Consider the following 20,697-nt stretch of genomic DNA (forward strand, 5'->3'; position numbering starts at 1 on the left):
AGTTTTTTGCTTGCTTTTCAAAAAAAATAATACGAAAGGTTTTTTTAAGGTGAACAAATTACAAACGGTTAAAAGAAATCAACTGACCATGTAACGTGATAGGTCTGACTCAAGACTCAGTACCAATTAGTGCCATTAAGATTAAGGATGTTTGGTGATACAGAGTTTTATTTTCCAGAGTCAAGAATAGTATATTGTGAGCTTTTGAAAAAAATGATAAGGCATGTTAACGTGATGAATAAAATGAACGATGATGTGACTAAGCGCATGCGAACATGATAGCAAATTTGCAAGACAATCATTTTCCCTAGCCGAATTGATATTTCCGCCGTCAAAATTGATAGATCCACCATTATTGTGCATCAGGTACTTGTACAGTACAAATATCTCATGCACATTTGTTGTGAATTTATCAATTTATCATCATTTTCCCTATCACTAGTCTTAATCAATAGCCAGTATTACTATAATTTGTCTCTAAGATACCTTGTAAAATTTATGATATATTTCTATACATCTGCAGCAGAAAACTGTAAGAACAGTATTGCAAGACTATAAAAAGTTATCTAGTACACAATACATAACCAAAGCAGCTAAATGCAAAGTTTTAACCATTAGGAGAGAGTTTGCACTTTGCATTTAGCTGATTTACTTTTGTGTTGTGTACCATCTCCTAATCGTTATAAGTGGTATACACAAAACAGAAAAACTTAATTACCTACGTTCCTTTGTCACTGGTAATCACCACATGAGTGTAAGTAATAAAACAAGACCCCTATATCAGAACTATAAGTTACAAGGGCTGGAGCTAGGAGCCTGAGCAAAAGACTACACTACTTCAAATCTTGTAAAATTCTTATCGATAAACATTGAAATTATTCTCATATATTCAGCACTAGTATGTGGAGCTAAATCAACAGTATCTTAGGATATATTTTTTTTTGAACGGAAAAATATATATAGAAACAAACTAGCAAGAAACTAGCAATTACAAAGGGCTCAGAAGCCAAGAGTTCCAATTAGAAACTAATTTGCTTCTGCTTTTTAGCCAATTAAAAGAGTACAATCTAATGAAATCAAATAAATTGCTCCTATTAACTGAAGTGTCATTGAAAACCACACAGTTACGATACCACCAAATGATCCAAAGCAAAGTGACCACCGAAACCATCACCTTCAACTTAGAATCCGCATTAGAAGACCACCCATTAAACCACGAATAGAAGTCGTTCCAGGAACCGAATATAGGCATATTACAGCTCAACCATAACCGAAGCAACCTCCACAAATCTGAAGAACTAGCACACTCGAAAAAGATATGCTCCGCATCTTCCCCACTTTGGTTACATCTGGGACAAACAACAGAAGGTAAGGAGATACCTTTAATAGCTAAATTAATTCTGTGAGGAAGACGATCAAGACGTAACCGCCATAAGAAAATATTCAACTTTCGAGGCAGTGATTTAAACCATATAGTAGAAGGCTCTATCGAAGGCAGCACAACTTTATCAATCTGTTCGCGCGTTGATTTAACAGAAAACAACCTGTTTGTAGCCAAAGACCATTGTCACGAATCCATTTGGTCACGTAAGAAAAGATGTTGAATTTCCGAAACCAAAATCTCGAGAGAAGTATCATTCCTGCTGCCTATAACGTCGCGATTCCATTCCCATTTCCACACATTATCAACCAATCTATCCGCCACCTTCACCTCTTTATTCGATTCTAAATGGAATAATTTACTGTATCGAGAAGCCAAAGTAGCATTTCCGATCCAATGATCGAGCCAAAATCGAACTCGACTACCATTACCCACAACAAGCCGTAATGCATCTGGAGGAATAAGACCATCTCTGATCGTCGAGTTACAAACAGAAACAATGTCTTTCCAAGCACCAAACACACTACATGAATCAAAAACCGAACCATGGATAGCTTTGATGACTTGCGTCCAAAGCGACCCGTCGTCGTTATGATATCTCCAACGCCATTTATGAATTGAAGAAGCGATAAATTAAAAGCTTTTATACTTCCAATGTTAAGACCGCCCTTATCATAAGAAGATAAAACACAATCCCATTTTAACCAAAGAATCTTTCTAGTGTCTCCATGACCGCCCCAAAAAAATTGAGCCCGAAGCGATTCCAGTAATTTAACGACGGTATCCAGACACTTAAAAATAGACATAGGATAAATGGCAAGACTCCCCAACACCGATTTCACAATAGTAGACCGCCCACCAATCGAAAGAAGATTAGCCTTCCAAGAAGAAAGTTTCATTCGAAATCTACTAACTATATATTGCCAATGATTGACTAACTTCATGTTAGCACCCACCGTAACACCAAGATAAGTCATAGGAAATGACCCAACTTGACAACCCGTGATCGAAGCTAAATTGGTCACGTCTTCGTTAGGAACCCCTACACCAAAAACATTAGATTTCGCCACATTAATCTTTAATCCCGAAACCAAGTAAAAAACCTTTAGGATGTAGTGACCCGAACTTTTCCATGTTTATATATATTAATTGAGATTGATATTTACATGATTAATTGTTTCCAACATGTTAAGCAATCAAACTTGTTAAGACTTGATTAATTGAAATAGGTTTCATATAGACAATTGACCACCCAAGTTGACCGGTGATTCACGAACGTTAAAACTTGTAAAAACTATATGATGACATATATATGGTTATATATATAGTTAACATTATATTATGATAATTAAACATATCATTAAGTATATTAACAATGAACTACATATGTAAAAACAAGACTACTAACTTAATGATTTTGAAACGAGACATATATGTAACGATTATCGTTGTAACGACATTTAATGTATATATATCATATTAAGAGATATTCGTACATCATAATATCATGATAATATAATAATTTAAAATCTCTTTTGATATTATAAACATTGGGTTAACAACATTTAACAAGATCGTTAACCTAAAGGTTTCAAAACAACATTTACATGTAACGACTAACGATGACTTAACGACTCAGTTAAAATGTATATACATGTAGTGTTTTAATATGTATTTATACACTTTTGAAAGACTTCAATACACTTATCAAAATACTTTTACTTAACAAAAATGCTTACAATTACATCCTCGTTCAGTTTCATCAACAATTCTACTCGTATGCACCCGTATTCGTACTCGTACAATACACAGCTTTTAGATGTATGTACTATTGGTATATACACTCCAATGATCAGCTCTTAGCAGCCCATGTGAGTCACCTAACACATGTGGGAACCATCATTTGGCAACTAGCATGAAATATCTCATAAAATTACAAAAATATGAGTAATCATTCATGACTTATTTACATGAAAACAAAATTACATATCCTTTATATCTAATCCATACACCAACGACCAAAAACACCTACAAACACTTTCATTCTTCAATTTTCTTCATCTAATTGATCTCTCTCAAGTTCTATCTTCAAGTTCTAAGTGTTCTTCATAAATTCCAAAAGTTCTAGTTTCATAAAATCAAGAATACTTTCAAGTTTGCTAGCTCACTTCCAATCTTGTAAGGTGATCATCCAACCTCAAGAAATCTTTGTTTCTTACAGTAGGTTATCATTCTAATACAAGGTAATAATCATATTCAAACTTTGGTTCAATTTCTATAACTATAACAATCTTATTTCAAGTGATGATCTTACTTGAACTTGTTTTCGTGTCATGATTCTGCTTCAAGAACTTCGAGCCATCCAAGGATCCATTGAAGCTAGATCCATTTTTCTCTCTTACAGTAGGTTTATCCAAGGAAATTAAGGTAGTAATGATGTTCATAACATCATTCGATTCATACATATAAAGCTATCTTATTCGAAGGTTTAAACTTGTAATCACTAGAACATAGTTTAGTTAATTCTAAACTTGTTCGCAAACAAAAGTTAATCCTTCTAACTTGACTTTTAAAATCAACTAAACAAATGTTCTATATCTATATGATATGCTAACTTAATGATTTAAAACCTGGAAACACGAAAAACACCGTAAAACCGGATTTACGCCGTCGTAGTAACACCGCGGGCTGTTTTGGGTTAGTTAATTAAAAACTATGATAAACTTTGATTTAAAAGTTTTTATTCTGAGAAAATAATTTTTATTATAAACATGAAACTATATCCAAAAATTATGGTTAAACTCAAAGTGGAAGTATGTTTTCTAAAATGGTCATCTAGACGTCGTTCTTTCGACTGAAATGACTACCTTTACAAAAACGACTTGTAACTTATTTTTCCGACTATAAACCTATACTTTTTCTGTTTAGATTCATAAAATATAGTTCAATATGAAACCATAGCAATTTGGTTCACTCAAAACGGATTTAAAATGAAGAAGTTATGGGTAAAACAAGATTGGATAATTTTTCTCATTTTAGCTACGTGAAAATTGGTAACAAATCTATTCCAACCATAACTTAATCAACTTGTATTGTATATTATGTAATCTTGAGATACCATAGACACGTATACAATGTTTCGACCTATCATGTCGACACATCTATATATATTTCGGAACAACCATAGACACTCTATATGTGAATGTTGGAGTTAGCTATACAGGGCCTAACAAACCCCATCCAAAGTACCGGATGCTTTAGTACTTCGAAATTTATATCATATCCGAAGGGTGTCCCGGAATGATGGGGATATTCTTATTTATGCATCTTGTTAATGTCGGTTACCAGGTGTTCACCATATGAATGATTTTTATCTCTATGTATGGGATGTGTATTGAAATAAGAAATCTTGTGGTCTATTATTATGATTTGATATATATAGGTTAAACCTATAACTCACCAACATTTTTGTTGACGTTTTAAGCATGTTTATTCTCAGGTGATTATTAAGAGCTTCCGCTGTCGCATATTTAAATAAGGACAAGATTTGGAGTCCATGCTTGTATGATATTGTGTAAAAACTGCATTCAAGAAATTTATTTTGTTGTAACATATTTGTATTATAAACCATTATGTAATGGTCGTGTGTAAACAGGATATTTTAGATTATCATTATTTGATAATCTACGTAAAGTTTTTTTTTAAACCTTTATTGATGAAATAAAGGTTATGGTTTGTTTTAAAATGAATGCAGTCTTTGAAAAACGTCTCATATAGAGGTCAAAACCTCGCAACGAAATCAATTAATATGGAACGTTTTTAATCAATAAGAACGGGACATTTCAGTTGGTATCCGAGTGTTGGTCTTAGAGAACCAGAAAATTTGCATTAGTGTGTCTTATCGAGTTTGTTAGGATGCATTAGTGAGTCTGGACTTCGACCGTGTTTTCTTTAAAAATGATTGCTTAACATTTTTGTTGGAAACTATATATTTTTAACATATGAATATTATGTGATATATTAATCTCTTAACGTGTTTGATATTATGTGATAGATGTCTACCTCTAGAACAAGTCCCATTGACTCACCTAATAATAATGAAGAGTCAAATGTAAATTGGAATGATTCGTGGACTGATTCACAAGTTCCCGAAGAGGAACCGGAAGAAGAGTCGGAACCGGAAGAAGAATCAGAACCGGAAGAAGAATCGGAACCGGAAGAAGAAATAGAACCGATGGGGGAAATAATAAAACGGTTAAGTAAAAGAGAATCCTCAACCAACCGACCAAGGTTAATTATGGTCAATGGTGTTTCCACCAAGGAAGCAAAATATTGGGAGGATTACCAATTCTCCGATGAATCGGATTCCGACGAGAATTCCGATGATGTTATAGAAATTACCCCAACTGAATTTAAAAAGGCAAAAGAAAATAATAAGGGAAAGGGCATAAAAATAGAGAAATCTAATTCCAACCCCGATGAACTTTATATGTATCGTCAACCCCCGAAGTCCTTAAGTTGTAACAATGACCCGGGAACCTCTAAACCACCAGGTTTTTCTAAACCAATGTGGACAACGACGGCTCGTATTAGGGGAACATCATATATCCCTAGAAACTTGGCAAAACGAACCAAAACCGAACAAGAAGAAACGAGCGAGTCGGAATAAGATAGTTATATTCGTGTGGTGTAATATATGTAATATAGTGTGCTTATGCTTTATGATATATGTAAAAATTGCTTGTATTAATAAGTATTTTTTTATGAATCTAACTCTTGTCTATTTTAGAGTATAAAAACACAAAATGGATAGACAACCCAATATTTTAAGAGACCTACCCGGAGACATGATTGATGAAATCTTGTCTAGAGTCGGTCAGAATTCCTCGGCACAACTATTTAAGGCGAGATCAGTTTGTAAGACATTCGAAGAACGTTCCAAGAATGCCTTGGTTTATAAAAGGCTTTCGTTCGGAAGATGGGGGATATCACATTGGGAAATCCATAAGTTACGATGTGTTTACTTTGACGCATATATTGCGGGGAACCCAAATGCTATTTTACGCAACGGGTTAAGAAATTATTTTGACTCAATGTATCCGAATATAGGACTTCGTGATTTAGAAAAAGCGGCTAACATGCAACATAAAGAAGCATGTTATGCTTACGGGTTAGTAATGTTCGCTTCTCACCAAAGTGAGAACAAGAACATCGGGCTACAACTATTAAACAAAACGTTCCCACAAGTAACGGAGTCGGTAATTGGGATAAGAAATGAGGTTTTTAGGTTATTACGAGACTGTTGGTCATTACGTAACCCTCGTCCCTTTGACGACGTTACAACACGCTGTCTTATCAACGGCCATAACGGTTATGTTCCACAAGACCAAGGATGGGAAGTAGTCCTAGTAAAACCAGAATGCATGACTTGTTTCTGGACGTATGAATTACGTGTCTTTATTGCCTTTGCTGAACGACTTGTGTACTAGCTAGAATTATCTTCACAACTATCTTTTATCAAAGTTATTGTGTGCTATATTTCATGCTTTATGTAAAATAAGCGGTATTGTAAGTTTGTAAAATATTGTATAAAAGTTTGAACGTGAAATATTAATACAATCAGTTTTTCATATAGAATTGTAGTAGTTGAATTGTATATTAGCTACTAAGTATGAACTTAATGGGTAGGTACTACCCGAATTTAAACTTATAAAATGCTAATATGAAGAAAAAGCTTTTATAAATGAGTTCATATTATGCTACGAAATACTATTAACTACTCTTAATATTCTGTATGATTAACTTGTTCCATTTAACTATTTTGAAGGAAATGGCACCGACTACTCGACACACCGTGAATATGAATGAAGAGGAATTCCGTACTTTTCTAGCTTCAAACATAGCCGCGGTACAGGCTGCGCTACATACCAACAATAACCTTGTATCTGGCAGTTCAGGAAATCGTGTAGGATGCACCTACAAAGAATTCACTGCCTGCAAACCTTTGGAATTTGATGGAACCGAAGGACCGATCGGATTGAAACGGTGGACTGAGAAGGTCGAATCGGTGTTTGCCATAAGTAAGTGTACTGAAGAGGACAAAGTGAAGTACGCTACGCATACCTTCACAAGTTCTGCATTAACATGGTGGAATACCTATCTAGAGCAAGTGGGACAAGATGATGCGTACGCACTACCGTGGTCAGCATTCAAGCACTTGATGAACGAGAAGTACCGTCCCAGAACCGAGGTCAATAAGCTCAAGACAGAACTTAGAGGGTTACGAACCCAAGGATTTGATATTACCACATACGAAAGACGATTCACAGAATTGTGCCTATTGTGTCCGGGAGCATTCGAAGATGAGGAAGAGAAGATTGACGCGTTTGTGAAAGGATTACCGGAAAGAATCCAAGAAGATATAAGTTCACACGAGCCCACCTCTATACAACAGGCATGTAGAATGGCTCACAAACTAGTGAACCAGATTGAAGAAAGAATTAAAGAACAGACTGCTGAAGAGGCCAATGTGAAGCAAGTCAAAAGAAAGTGGGAGGAAACGGTGATAAGAATCACCAATACAATAACAACAGCAATTACAACAATAATCGCAACAATTATCCCAACAATCGCAACATCAATCGCAACTACAACAAACGACCCAACAACAACAACAACAACAACAGCAACTACAACAATCATCCCAACAACAATAATAACCGCAACAACAACAACAATCAGAAGCAGCTATGCCAAAGGTGTGAAAAGTATCACTCGGGGTTCTGCACCAAATTTTGCAACAAGTGTAAAAGAAATGGTCATAGCGCGGCGAAGTGTGAGGTCTACGGACCAGGGGTTAATAGAACGAAAGGAACAAATGGTGTCGGAACGAGTAATGGCGGAGCAAGTAGTTTCGGAGCAAGTTATGCCAATGTAGTTTGTTATAAATGTGGAAAACCGGGCCACATTATTAGAAATTGCCCGAACCAGGAGAACACGAATGGACAAGGCCGCGGAAGAGTTTTCAATATTAATGCGGCAGAGGCACAGGAAGACCCGGAGCTTGTTACGGGTACGTTTCTTATTGACAATAAATCTGCTTACGTTTTATTTGATTCGGGTGCGGATAGAAGCTATATGAGTAGAGATTTTTGTGCTAAATTAAGTTGTCCATTGACGCCTTTGGATAGTAAATTTTTACTCGAATTAGCAAATGGTAAATTAATTTCAGCAGATAATATATGTCGGAATCGAGAAATTAAACTGGTTAGCGAAACATTTAAGATTGATTTGATACCAGTAGAGTTAGGGAGTTTTGATGTGATAATCGGTATGGACTGGTTGAAAGAAGTGAAAGCAGAGATCGTTTGTTACAAAAATGCAATTCGCATTATACGAGAAAAAGGAAAACCCTTAATGGTGTACGGAGAAAAGGGCAACACGAAGCTACATCTTATTAGTAATTTGAAGGCACAAAAACTAATAAGAAAAGGTTGCTATGCTGTTCTAGCACACGTCGAGAAAGTACAAACTGAAGAAAAGAGCATCAATGATGTTCCCATTGCAAAAGAATTTCCCGATGTATTTCCGAAAGAATTACCGGGATTACCCCCACATCGATCCGTTGAATTTCAAATAGATCTTGTACCAGGAGCTGCACCAATAGCTCGTGCTCCTTACAGACTCGCACCCAGCGAGATGAAAGAACTGCAAAGCCAATTACAAGAACTTTTAGAGCGTGGTTTCATTCGACCAAGCACATCACCGTGGGGAGCTCCTGTTTTGTTTGTCAAGAAGAAAGATGGTACATTCAGGTTGTGTATCAACTACCGAGAGTTGAACAAACTTACCATCAAGAACCGCTACCCACTACCGAGAATCGACGACTTATTTGATCAACTACAAGGCTCGTCTGTTTATTCAAAGATTGACTTACGTTCCGGGTATCATCAAATGCGGGTGAAAGAAGATGATATTCCAAAGACTGCTTTCAGAACACGTTACGGTCATTACGAGTTTATGGTCATGCCGTTTGGTTTAACTAATGCACCAGCTGTGTTCATGGACCTTATGAACTGAGTGTGTGGACCATACCTTGACAAGTTTGTCATTGTTTTCATTGATGACATACTTATTTACTCAAAGAATGACCAAGAACACGGTGAACATTTGAGAAAGGTGTTAGAAGTATTGAGGAAGGAAGAATTGTACGCTAAGTTTTCAAAGTGTGCATTTTGGTTGGAAGAAGTTCAATTCCTCGGTCACATAGTGAACAAAGAAGGTATTAAGGTGGATCCGGCAAAGATAGAAACTGTTGAAAAGTGGGAAACCCCAAAAACTCCGAAACACATACGCCAGTTTTTAGGACTAGCTGGTTACTACAGAAGGTTCATCCAAGACTTTTCCAGAATAGCAAAAGCCTTGACTGCATTAACGCATAAAGGGAAGAAATTTGAATGGAATGATGAACAAGAGAAAGCGTTTCAGTTATTGAAGAAAAAGCTAACTACGGCACCTATATTGTCATTGCCTGAAGGGAATGATGATTTTGTGATTTATTGTGATGCATCAAAGCAAGGTCTTGGTTGTGTATTAATGCAACGAACGAAGGTGATTGCTTATGCGTCTAGACAATTGAAGATTCACGAACAAAATTATACGACGCATGATTTGGAATTAGGCGCGGTTGTTTTTGCATTAAAGACTTGGAGGCACTACTTATATGGGGTCAAAAGTATTATATATACCGACCACAAAAGTCTTCAACACATATTTAATCAGAAACAACTGAATATGAGGCAGCGTAGGTGGATTGAATTATTGAATGATTACGACTTTGAGATTCGTTACCACCCGGGGAAGGCAAATGTGGTAGCCGATGCCTTGAACAGGAAGGACAGAGAACCCATTCGAGTAAAATCTATGAATATAATGATTCATAATAACTTTACTACTGAAATAAAGGAGGCGCAACAAGGAGTTTTAAAAGAGGGAAATTTAAAGGATGAAATACCCAAAGGATCGGAGAAGCATCTTAATATTCGGGAAGACGGAACCCGGTATAGGGCTGAAAGGATTTGGGTACCAAAATTTGGAGATATGAGAGAAATGGTACTTAGAGAAGCTCATAAAACCAGATACTCAATACATCCTGGAACGGGGAAGATGTACAAGGATCTCAAGAAACATTTTTGGTGGCCGGGTATGAAAGCCGATGTTGCTAAATACGTGGGAGAATGTTTGACGTGTTCTAAGGTCAAAGCTGAGCATCAGAAACCATCAGGTCTACTTCAACAACCCGAAATCCCGGAATGGAAATGGGAAAAGATTACCATGGATTTCATCACTAAATTGCCAAGGACTGCAAGTGGTTTTGATACTATTTGGGTAATAGTTGATCGTCTCACCAAATCAGCACACTTCCTGCCAATAAGAGAAGATGACAAGATGGAGAAGTTAGCACGACTGTATTTGAAGGAATTCGTCTCCAGACATGGAATACCAATCTCTATTATCTCTGATAGGGATGGCAGATTTATTTCAAGATTCTGGCAGACATTACAGCAAGCATTAGGAACTCGTCTAGACATGAGTACTGCCTATCATCCACAAACTGATGGGCAGAGTGAAAGGACGATACAAACGCTTGAAGACATGCTACGAGCATGTGTTATTGATTTCGGAAACAGTTAGGATCGACATCTACCATTAGCAGAATTTTCCTACAACAACAGCTACCATTCAAGCATTGAGATGGCGCCGTTTGAAGCACTTTATGGTAGAAAGTGCAGGTCTCCGATTTGTTGGAGTGAAGTGGGGGATAGACAGATTACGAGTCCGGAGATTATACAAGAAACTACCGAGAAGATCATTCAAATTCAACAACGGTTGAAAACCGCCCAAAGTCGACAAAAGAGCTACGCTGACATTAAAAGAAAAGATATAGAATTTAAAATTGGAGAGATGGTCATGCTTAAAGTTGCACATTGGAAAGGCGTTGTTCGATTTGGTAAACGAGGGAAATTAAATCCAAGGTATATTGGACCATTCAAGATTATTGATCGTGTCGGACCAGTAGCTTACCGACTTGAGTTACCTCAACAACTCGCGGCTGTACATAACACTTTCCACGTCTCGAATTTGAAGAAATGTTTTGCTAAAGAAGATCTCACTATTCCGTTAGATGAAATCCAAATCAACGAAAAACTCCAATTCATCGAAGAACCCGTCGAAATAATGGATCGTGAGGTTAAAAGACTTAAGCAAAACAAGATACCAATTGTTAAGGTTCGATGGAATGCTCATAGAGGACCCGAGTTCACCTGGGAGCATGAAGATCAGATGAAGAAGAAATACCCGCATCTATTTCCAGAAGATTCGTCAACACCTTCAACAGCTTAAAATTTCGGGACGAAATTTATTTAACGGGTAGGTACTGTAGTGACCCGAACTTTTCCATGTTTATATATATTAATTGAGATTGATATTTACATGATTAAATGTTTCCAACATGTTAAGCAATCAAACTTGTTAAGACTTGATTAATTGAAATAGGTTTCATATAGACAATTGACCACCCAAGTTGACCGGTGATTCACGAACGTTAAAACTTGTAAAAACTATATGATGACATATATATGGTTATATATATAGTTAACATTATATTATGATATTTAAACATATCATTAAGTATATTAACAATGAACTACATATGTAAAAACAAGACTACTAACTTAATGATTTTGAAACGAGACATATATGTAACGATTATCGTTGTAACGACATTTAATGTATATATATCATATTAAGAGATATTCGTACATCATAATATCATGATAATATAATAATTTAAAATCTCTTTTGATATTATAAACATTGGGTTAACAATATTTAACAAGATCGTTAACCTAAAGGTTTCAAAACAACATTTACATGTAACGACTAACGATGACTTAACGACTCAGTTAAAATGTATATACATGTAGTGTTTTAATATGTATTTATATACTTTCGAAAGACTTCAATACACTTATCAAAATACTTGTACTTAACAAAAATGCTTACAATTACATCCTCGTTCAGTTTCATCAACAATTCTACTCGTATGCACCCGTATTCGTACTCGTACAATACACAGCTTTTAGATGTATGTACTATTGGTATATACACTCCAATTATCAGCTCTTAGCAGCCCATGTGAGTCACCTAACACATGTGGGAACCATCATTTGGCAACTAGCATGAAATATCTCATAAAATTACAAAAATATGAGTAATCATTCATGATTTATTTACATGAAAACAAAATTACATATCCTTTATATCTAATCCATACACCAATGACCAAAAACACATACAAACACTTTCATTCTTCAATTTTCTTCATCTAATTGATCTCTCTCAAGTTCTATCTTCAAGTTCTAAGTGTTCTTCATAAATTCCAAAAGTTCTAGTTTCATAAAATCAAGAATACTTTCAAGTTTGCTAGCTCACTTCCAATCTTGTAAGGTGATCATCCAACCTCAAGAAATCTTTGTTTCTTACAGTAGGTTATCATTCTAATACAAGGTAATAATCATATTCAAATTTTGGTTCAATTTCTATAACTATAACAATCTTATTTCAAGTGATGATCTTACTTGAACTTGTTTTCGTGTCATGATTCTGCTTCAAGAACTTCGAGCCATCCAAGGATCCATTGAAGCTAGATCCATTTTTCTCTCTTACAGTAGGTTTATCCAAGGAAATTAAGGTAGTAATGATGTTCATAACATCATTCGATTCATACATATAAAGCTATCTTATTCGAAGGTTTAAACTTGTAATCACTAGAACATAGTTTAGTTAATTCTAAACTTGTTCGCAAACAAAAGTTAATCCTTCTAACTTGACTTTTAAAATCAACTAAACACATGTTCTATATCTATATTATATGCTAACTTAATGATTTAAAACCTGGAAACACGAAAAACACCGTAAAACCGGATTTACGCCGTCGTAGTAACACCGCGGGCTGTTTTGGGTTAGTTAATTAAAAACTATGATAAACTTTGATTTAAAAGTTTTTATTCTGAGAAAATAATTTTTATTATAAACATGAAACTATATCCAAAAATTATGGTTAAACTCAAAGTGGAAGTATGTTTTCTAAAATGGTCATCTAGACGTCGTTCTTTCGACTGAAATGACTACCTTTACAAAAACGACTTGTAACTTATTTTTCCGACTATAAACCTATACTTTTTCTGTTTAGATTCATAAAATATAGTTCAATATGAAACCATAGCAATTTGATTCACTCAAAACGGATTTAAAATGAAGAAGTTATGGGTAAAACAAGATTGGATAATTTTTCTCATTTTAGCTACGTGAAAATTGGTAACAAATCTATTCCAACCATAACTTAATCAACTTGTATTGTATATTATGTAATCTTGAGATACCATAGACACGTATACAATGTTTCGACCTATCATGTCGACACATCTATATATATTTCGGAACAACCATAGACACTCTATATGTGAATGTTGGAGTTAGCTATACAGGGTTGAGGTTGATTCCAAAATATATATAGTTTGAGTTGTGATCAATACTGAGATACGTATACACTGGGTCGTGGATTGATTCAAGATAATATTTATCGATTTATTTCTGTACATCTAACTGTGGACAACTAGTTGTAGGTTACTAACGAGGACAGCTGACTTAATAAACTTAAAACATCAAAATATATTAAAAGTGTTGTAAATATATTTTGAACATACTTTGATATATATGTATATATTGTTATAGGTTCGTGAATCAACCAGTGGCCAAGTCTTACTTCCCGACGAAGTAAAAATCTGTGAAAGTGAGTTATAGTCCCGCTTTTAAAATCTAATATTTTTGGGATGAGAATACATGCAGGTTTTATAAATGATTTACAAAATAGACACAAGTACGTGAAACTACATTCTATGGTTGAATTATCGAAATCAAATATGCCCCTTTTTATTAAGTCTGGTAATCTAAGAATTAGGGAACAGACACCCTAATTGACGCGAATCCTAAAGATAGATCTATTGGGCCTAACAAACCCCATCCAAAGTACCGGATGCTTTAGTACTTCGAAATTTATATCATATCCGAAGGGTGTCCCGGAATGATGGGGATATTCTTATTTATGCATCTTGTTAATGTCGGTTACCAGGTGTTCACCATATGAATGATTTTTATCTCTATGTATGGGATGTGTATTGAAATAAGAAATCTTGTGGTCTATTATTATGATTTGATATATATAGGTTAAACCTATAACTCACCAACATTTTTGTTGACGTTTTAAGCATGTTTATTCTCAGGTGATTATTAAGAGCTTCCGCTGTCGCATACTTAAATAAGGACAAGATTTGGAGTCCATGCTTGTATGATATTGTGTAAAAACTGCATTCAAGAAACTTATTTTGTTGTAACATATTTGTATTGTAAACCATTATGTAATGGTCGTGTGTAAACAGGATATTTTAGATTATCATTATTTGATAATCTACGTAAAGTTTTTTTTTAAACCTTTATTGATGAAATAAAGGTTATGGTTTGTTTTAAAATGAATGCAATCTTTGAAAAACGTCTCATATAGAGGTCAAAACCTCGCAACGAAATCAATTAATATGGAACGTTTTTAATCAATAAGAACGGGACATTTCATAGGACACGCACAATGTTCTCCAAATCATCTCTACTCCAACGAGACATAATAATAACGTCATCGGCATATATAAGATGAGATAAAGCAATGTTACCACCAATATTAATTCCATGAATTAAGTTAGAGGAAACCGCTTTATTAAAAGCCAAATGCAGTCCCTCCATGACTATGATGAATAAAAAGGGACTTAACGGATCTCCTTGACGAAGACCTCTCTTAATCGGGAATTCTTTAGTTGGACTTCCATTAATAAGAATCGACGATCTAGCCGAATTTAAGCACCCATTGATCCACCTACACCATTTATTACTGAAACCAAGAGAAGATAACATAAAGTTTAAATACTCCCAGTTAACGGAATCGTATGCCTTCTCAAAATCGACCTTAAATAAAAGCATTTGTTGATTTCTCTTCTTGTACCAAGAGATCACCGCACTGAGAATAAGAGGACCATCTAAAATCTATCTCTCAGCGATAAAAGCAGATTGAACCGGACTTATTATTTTACTAATAATACCAGTCATTCGGTTAGTTAAAATCTTAGCAATTATCTTGTATACCACTCCAATCAATGAAATAGGTCTGAAATCATTAATAAGAACTGGATTACTAACCTTAGGGATAAGAGAAACAAATGCTGAATTCGCACCTGTAGGCATCTTTGCTGTATGGAAGAAATCACGAACAGTAGAGCAAATGTCATGTTGTAACAAATCCCAATAAGCCTTTATAAACAGAAAAGAAAAACCATCAGGCCCTGGAGATTTGGAACTACCACAATCCCACACTGCATCTTTTATCTCCTCATTCATAACATCCCGATCAATAGAACTTGCATCATCAAAAGAAAGAATCGCTTCAGGAGCAATCGAAAGGAGCTGTGACCTCTGATCAAGTTCGTTAAAATTTTTTTTAAAAATTCAAAGAACTGCTCCTTGATATCGTTTGGATCCGATATCCAGACGCCATTTATTAAGACTCCTTGAATCGCTTGTTGAGCTCGTCTACTTTTCAAAGAACAATGAAAAAACTTGGAATTTTCATCCCCTTCAATATCCCAATTAATCCGGGATTTTTGTAACAAATCTTGATCTTTTAAAGATTTTAACTCATCAACTTCCTTTAACAGGTTGACCCGTTCTTGAAGATCGGATTCTGTTATCGAAGTATCATCAATCTTTGAGTCAAGAACAACTATAAGCAACATGATCTGCTGAATTCTAGACGCATCAGAATATAACAAATCCTTATTCCAAACCTTCAGTTTAGATTTTAAAACTTTTAACTTGGCCATAATCGAATTATCTGATCCATCTGGAACAATATTCACCCAAGTCTCTTTAACAACATTGTCAAAACCTGGACGTGCAAGCCATGAAGAAAATAACTTAAAAGCCGTTGTGCCGAAATCGACCTTCTCCTTATAAAGCAATAAAGGAGCATGGTCCGAACGCCCTCTAGGAAGAACAATACCTTTGAGATGTTCAATCGAATCTAAGATGTTATTAGACACAAAGAAACGATCTAGCTTACTCATCTTGTTGCCCGCTTTGGTTCTCTATGTGAAACGATTAACACCCAAAGAGATTTCTACCAAGGAAGATGTGATGCCCTGTACAAAACCATAGTGTACGAATCATCAATAACATGATCATTACAAGGTCAAATACTATATGCGGTTTTAAAATAAGTTTGCATTCATGAATATAGGTGACGTCTTAACCAACGTCAAATGTTTAACATACGAAAGTGTGCTTCTACGAATAGAAGGCATTAATAATAGTACGTGACCCATAGGTCGTTACAAATCATTGTTCTAAAAGTAATAAAGTTTGAATGCAAAATAAACGTTTCATGCGAAGACATCTCTAATAAGCGCAGTGGGAGTCTACAAAGCATGGCAACTACAGCGGAAGCAATCAAACCTTAAGCACCGGAGAAAAACATTCTTAAAAATGTCAACACAAAGGTTGGTGAGCTATAGTTTAAGTATAACAGTAATGTAAGGTAGGCCACGAGATTTCAGTGCTTCAAACAGCGTTTCAAAACAGTATGAAAAGTATATGTATAACCGTGGGCACTTGGTAACTAACTTAACGTAAATAACACCCCCTAAAAGTACACTTGGCGAGTGCGTATGTTTACGAAGTATTAAACACCCTTTAAATGCTAGCGCTACTAGCCCGAGTGGGGATGTCAAACCCTATGGATCCATATCTAAGATTCGTATTCACCGGTTCAAAGACCAATGACTAAACGTTACCGAGCTAAGGGGAAAGTTTATGCCGTTGTATAACCTACACATATATAAAGTTTAAGTACTCGTGCCTAGTATGTAAAACGTAAAATGCGCATGTATTCTCCGTTCCCAAAATAGTTAAAGTAAAAAGGGATGCTATAACTCACAGTGGAAAGTAGTAAAAGTCGACACGCGGGAAAAGTAAGCAAGTGGTTGGTCCGAAAGGTCCTCAACCTAGGTCAAAAGTTACTAAGTCAGTAAATCGTTCCCAAAGGTTTAAAAGTATGTAAATTAGGTCTTAAGTACCATCATCATTCATCATTAAACAAAAGTGTAAAGTAAGCTTTAAGTCAAGACTAGGGTTTGAAACAAGGGCTGACTTCGTTCAGTCGCCACGACCTCTATACAAACTGCAATGAGGTGATACTAGTGGCCATGGCTCCGTATATGAGTCCCATAGATATTGACCAATTTCCAGAACCAAACTCATCTTCATTTGACCGTGGTGACGGTTTAAGTGCGAGTAGGTCAGAAATTTCAGCACAACGTTAATTGGGTGTAGTGAATTTCGAGAGGCCATAGATCCTAAACCGTAACTCGGATTAAGACGAGGTCTAAACGGAAAATTATCTACTCGAACCGAAATAACTGAAAATCAACTTTACAGTAGCCCAGGTTGTCTGATAAGACACAGAAAACAGTGAGAAATGTGTTCCGGTGGGTTCTTGGTGCTTGATGCTCATCACGTTTCTCATCCTTGATGCGTATAGCTTCAAGTGTACAACTCGTTGATGGGTTTACATCATCTTAACCAAGGTTTGACAATCATAACACTATTGTAAGTCTAAGATAAGTAGCACAACTCATTTAAGTGTTGTAAGTAGGTTGATGAACCAAAGTTACATCAAGATCTTAGATCCGACAAATACATGAGTTATAAAAGTAATATTAAGCTGCAAACTTGAAAGTAAACTAAATAATCAAGATCATAAGTTGTAGAACTTAGATCTTAGCTATATCTTAAAGATCCTAGACTAGAAAGTCTAGATCTAGTGTTCTTAAGTTAGACCCTAAGTTACAAAACTTGGATCTACACTTTAATGAAACCATAAGTTATGAAACTTAGATTTTCAACTTGTAACATGTATATAAGCTTATAAGCTCTTGTTTACAACAAATTTGGAAGACCATAAGCTATAGAAACTTAGATCCAACACAAGTGTATGAAGTTATAACTAGAAAGTTATACTTCCAAGTTCTTGAACTTACAAAGTTAACTTTTAGTTTCAAGAAATATGAGATCAAGATTAACTAGTAATACTTGACCAAATTAACAACATCACAACTTTAAAGTACTCACAAAAGAAAGAATTAAACTAAAGTACAAGTATTATGTTCATGTTTGTTTCATACTTAGGAAGATTCAAATCAAAGTTTGGATCTTAGGATTTAAGTCTACAAAACATGAACACAAGTATAATTAAAAAGCTTATGAACTTTAAATCTTACAACATTTTAAGTGTAGAACCATAAGTTATAGAATTTAGATCCTTGTTCTTGGTTCTTCATCAAACAAAGATGAAAGTAACCAAGATTACATGAAGATACAAGTTAGAAAACTTGATCTTTAACATAAACAAGTAACAAGTAACAAATCAAGTAGAATGATGATGATATGGAATTCGGTTTTTATGGAAGAAAAGAAGAAGAACAAGGTTTATTACTTACCAAGTTTTGAGAGAAAGAGATGAGAGAAAGTTGAGGGAAAAGTGTAAGTATGTGTGTGAGAAAATGAAGTGAAGTAATACAAGTAAATAAGTAAACAAAATTTTTTTTTTGAACTCTCTCCTAGCCATACCAAAACCGACGATTTCAAGGGAGCCAAAAGGGGCAAGGTTCAAATCTACTTTCATGCATGGGGAGGTGGTGAGAGCTTGAAATGGTATTAAAGCTAAATGGTATAGGAAAGAGGTGTAAGTATACATGTAACTAGTCTCCAACTAAATCTTAATTAATCTAATTTTGTCTTAATGAAATACTTGCATAATAATAGGCTAATTAGTCCATTAAGGAAGTAGGGTGGGCTTCCAAGTCCATTACTACAAGCCCAAGTCCGAGTAAGCAACAAATTACATAAAAGCCCAAGTAATTAACTAGTAACATTAGTTAATTAAAAATGATTAATAATAATTAATCATGAATGTAAATAATATTCGAAAATATTATTCGTGTAAAGTACGTGTGTCACAAAGACAAGTCGGGCCATGAAAAGTTAAATACGGTAACAAGTAACACGTATAAGAACACGTTTATTAAAACACGAGCATTAATAATAAATTATTAATAATTAAACGTTGGAAAATCCAGGGTCGTTACATTACCCACCTGTTAAAGAAAATTTCGTCCCGAAATTTTAAGCTGAGGTAGATGGAGGAGTTGGGAAAAGGTGAGGACACTTCTGTATCATTTGATCATCTCGTTCCCAGGTAAACTCAGGTCCTCGTTTGGCATTCCATCGTACTTGGACGATCGGAATCTTGTTGTGTTTCAAAGTTTTGACCTCACGGTCCATAATTTCGACAGGCTCTTCCACAAAGTGGAGTTTCAATTGTAAGTTCCTCCAATGGTATGACATGTTCCGGTTCAGCAAGACACTTCTTCAAATTCGATACATGAAAGGTAGGGTGAACTGAGCTCAATTGAGTTGGAAGATCCAAACGGTAAGCAACAGGTCCAACACGCTCCAAGATTTCAAAAGGACCAATGTATCACGGGTTTAACTTCCCACGTTTTCCAAAACGGATTACACCTTTCCAAGGCGCGACCTTCAACATTACACGGTCACCCACGTTGAATTCAAAGTCTTTACATTTAAGGTATGCATAACTCTTTTGGCGATCACGGGCCGTCTTGAGTCTCGCCTGAATTTGAACAATCTTCTCAGTTGTTTCATGGACTATCTCGGGTCCGGTGATTTGCGTTTCGCCTACTTCGGCCCAACAAATAGGAGATCGGCATTTACGGCCATACAATGCTTCAAAAGGTGCGGCATTGATACTCGAATGATAACTGTTGTTGTAAGAGAATTCGGCTAGCGGCAAATGCCTTTCCCAAGCCTTTCCAAAATCAATGACACATGCACGCAACATGTCTTCCAAAGTCTGAATTGTGCGTTCGCTTTATCCGTTGGTCTATGGGTGATATGCAGTACTCATGTCGAGACGAGTTCCCAAGGCTTCTTGCAAAGAACGCCAAAATCTGGAAGCAAAACGGGGATCGCGATCTGAGATGATCGATAAGGGCACACCATGACGAGATACAACCTCTTTTATGTATAGTTGAGCGAGTCTTTCCATCGTATCCGTTTCCTTCATGGATAAGAAGTGT

At 35.6% G+C, this 20,697-nt stretch overlaps 1 protein-coding gene across 1 annotated transcript; it reads right to left on the reverse strand.

Moving 5' to 3' along the window:
• Positions 1-988: 988 nt before the first annotated feature.
• Positions 989-16,608, reverse strand: LOC139863741 (uncharacterized). Its single transcript, XM_071852347.1, has 6 exons — positions 16,051-16,608; positions 15,632-15,958; positions 15,083-15,532; positions 1,922-2,457; positions 1,616-1,853; positions 989-1,513 (listed from the first exon to the last, which is right to left on the reverse strand). The coding sequence occupies exons 1-6, from the start codon at positions 16,606-16,608 to the stop codon at positions 989-991; spliced, it is 2,634 nt and encodes an 877-aa protein (XP_071708448.1).
• Positions 16,609-20,697: the final 4,089 nt, after the last annotated feature.

The sequence above is a fragment of the Rutidosis leptorrhynchoides genome, chromosome 8, assembly GCF_046630445.1.
Source record: "Rutidosis leptorrhynchoides isolate AG116_Rl617_1_P2 chromosome 8, CSIRO_AGI_Rlap_v1, whole genome shotgun sequence".
NCBI lineage: Eukaryota > Viridiplantae > Streptophyta > Magnoliopsida > Asterales > Asteraceae > Rutidosis > Rutidosis leptorrhynchoides.

Bases quoted from the DNA above. Each gene is read 5' to 3' on its own strand.
- LOC139863741 (XM_071852347.1), bottom strand. From the start codon at position 16,608: ATGAGTAAGCTAGATCGTTTCTTTGTGTCTAATAACATCTTAGATTCG. The intron at 15,959-16,050 runs GTCTTAATAAAT...GAACTTGATCAG, and splicing joins CTCAACAAGCGATTCAAGGA to AGGTCACAGCTCCTTTCGAT. The intron at 15,533-15,631 runs GTATACAAGATA...GCTGAGAGATAG, and splicing joins CTATTTCATTGATTGGAGTG to ATTTTAGATGGTCCTCTTAT.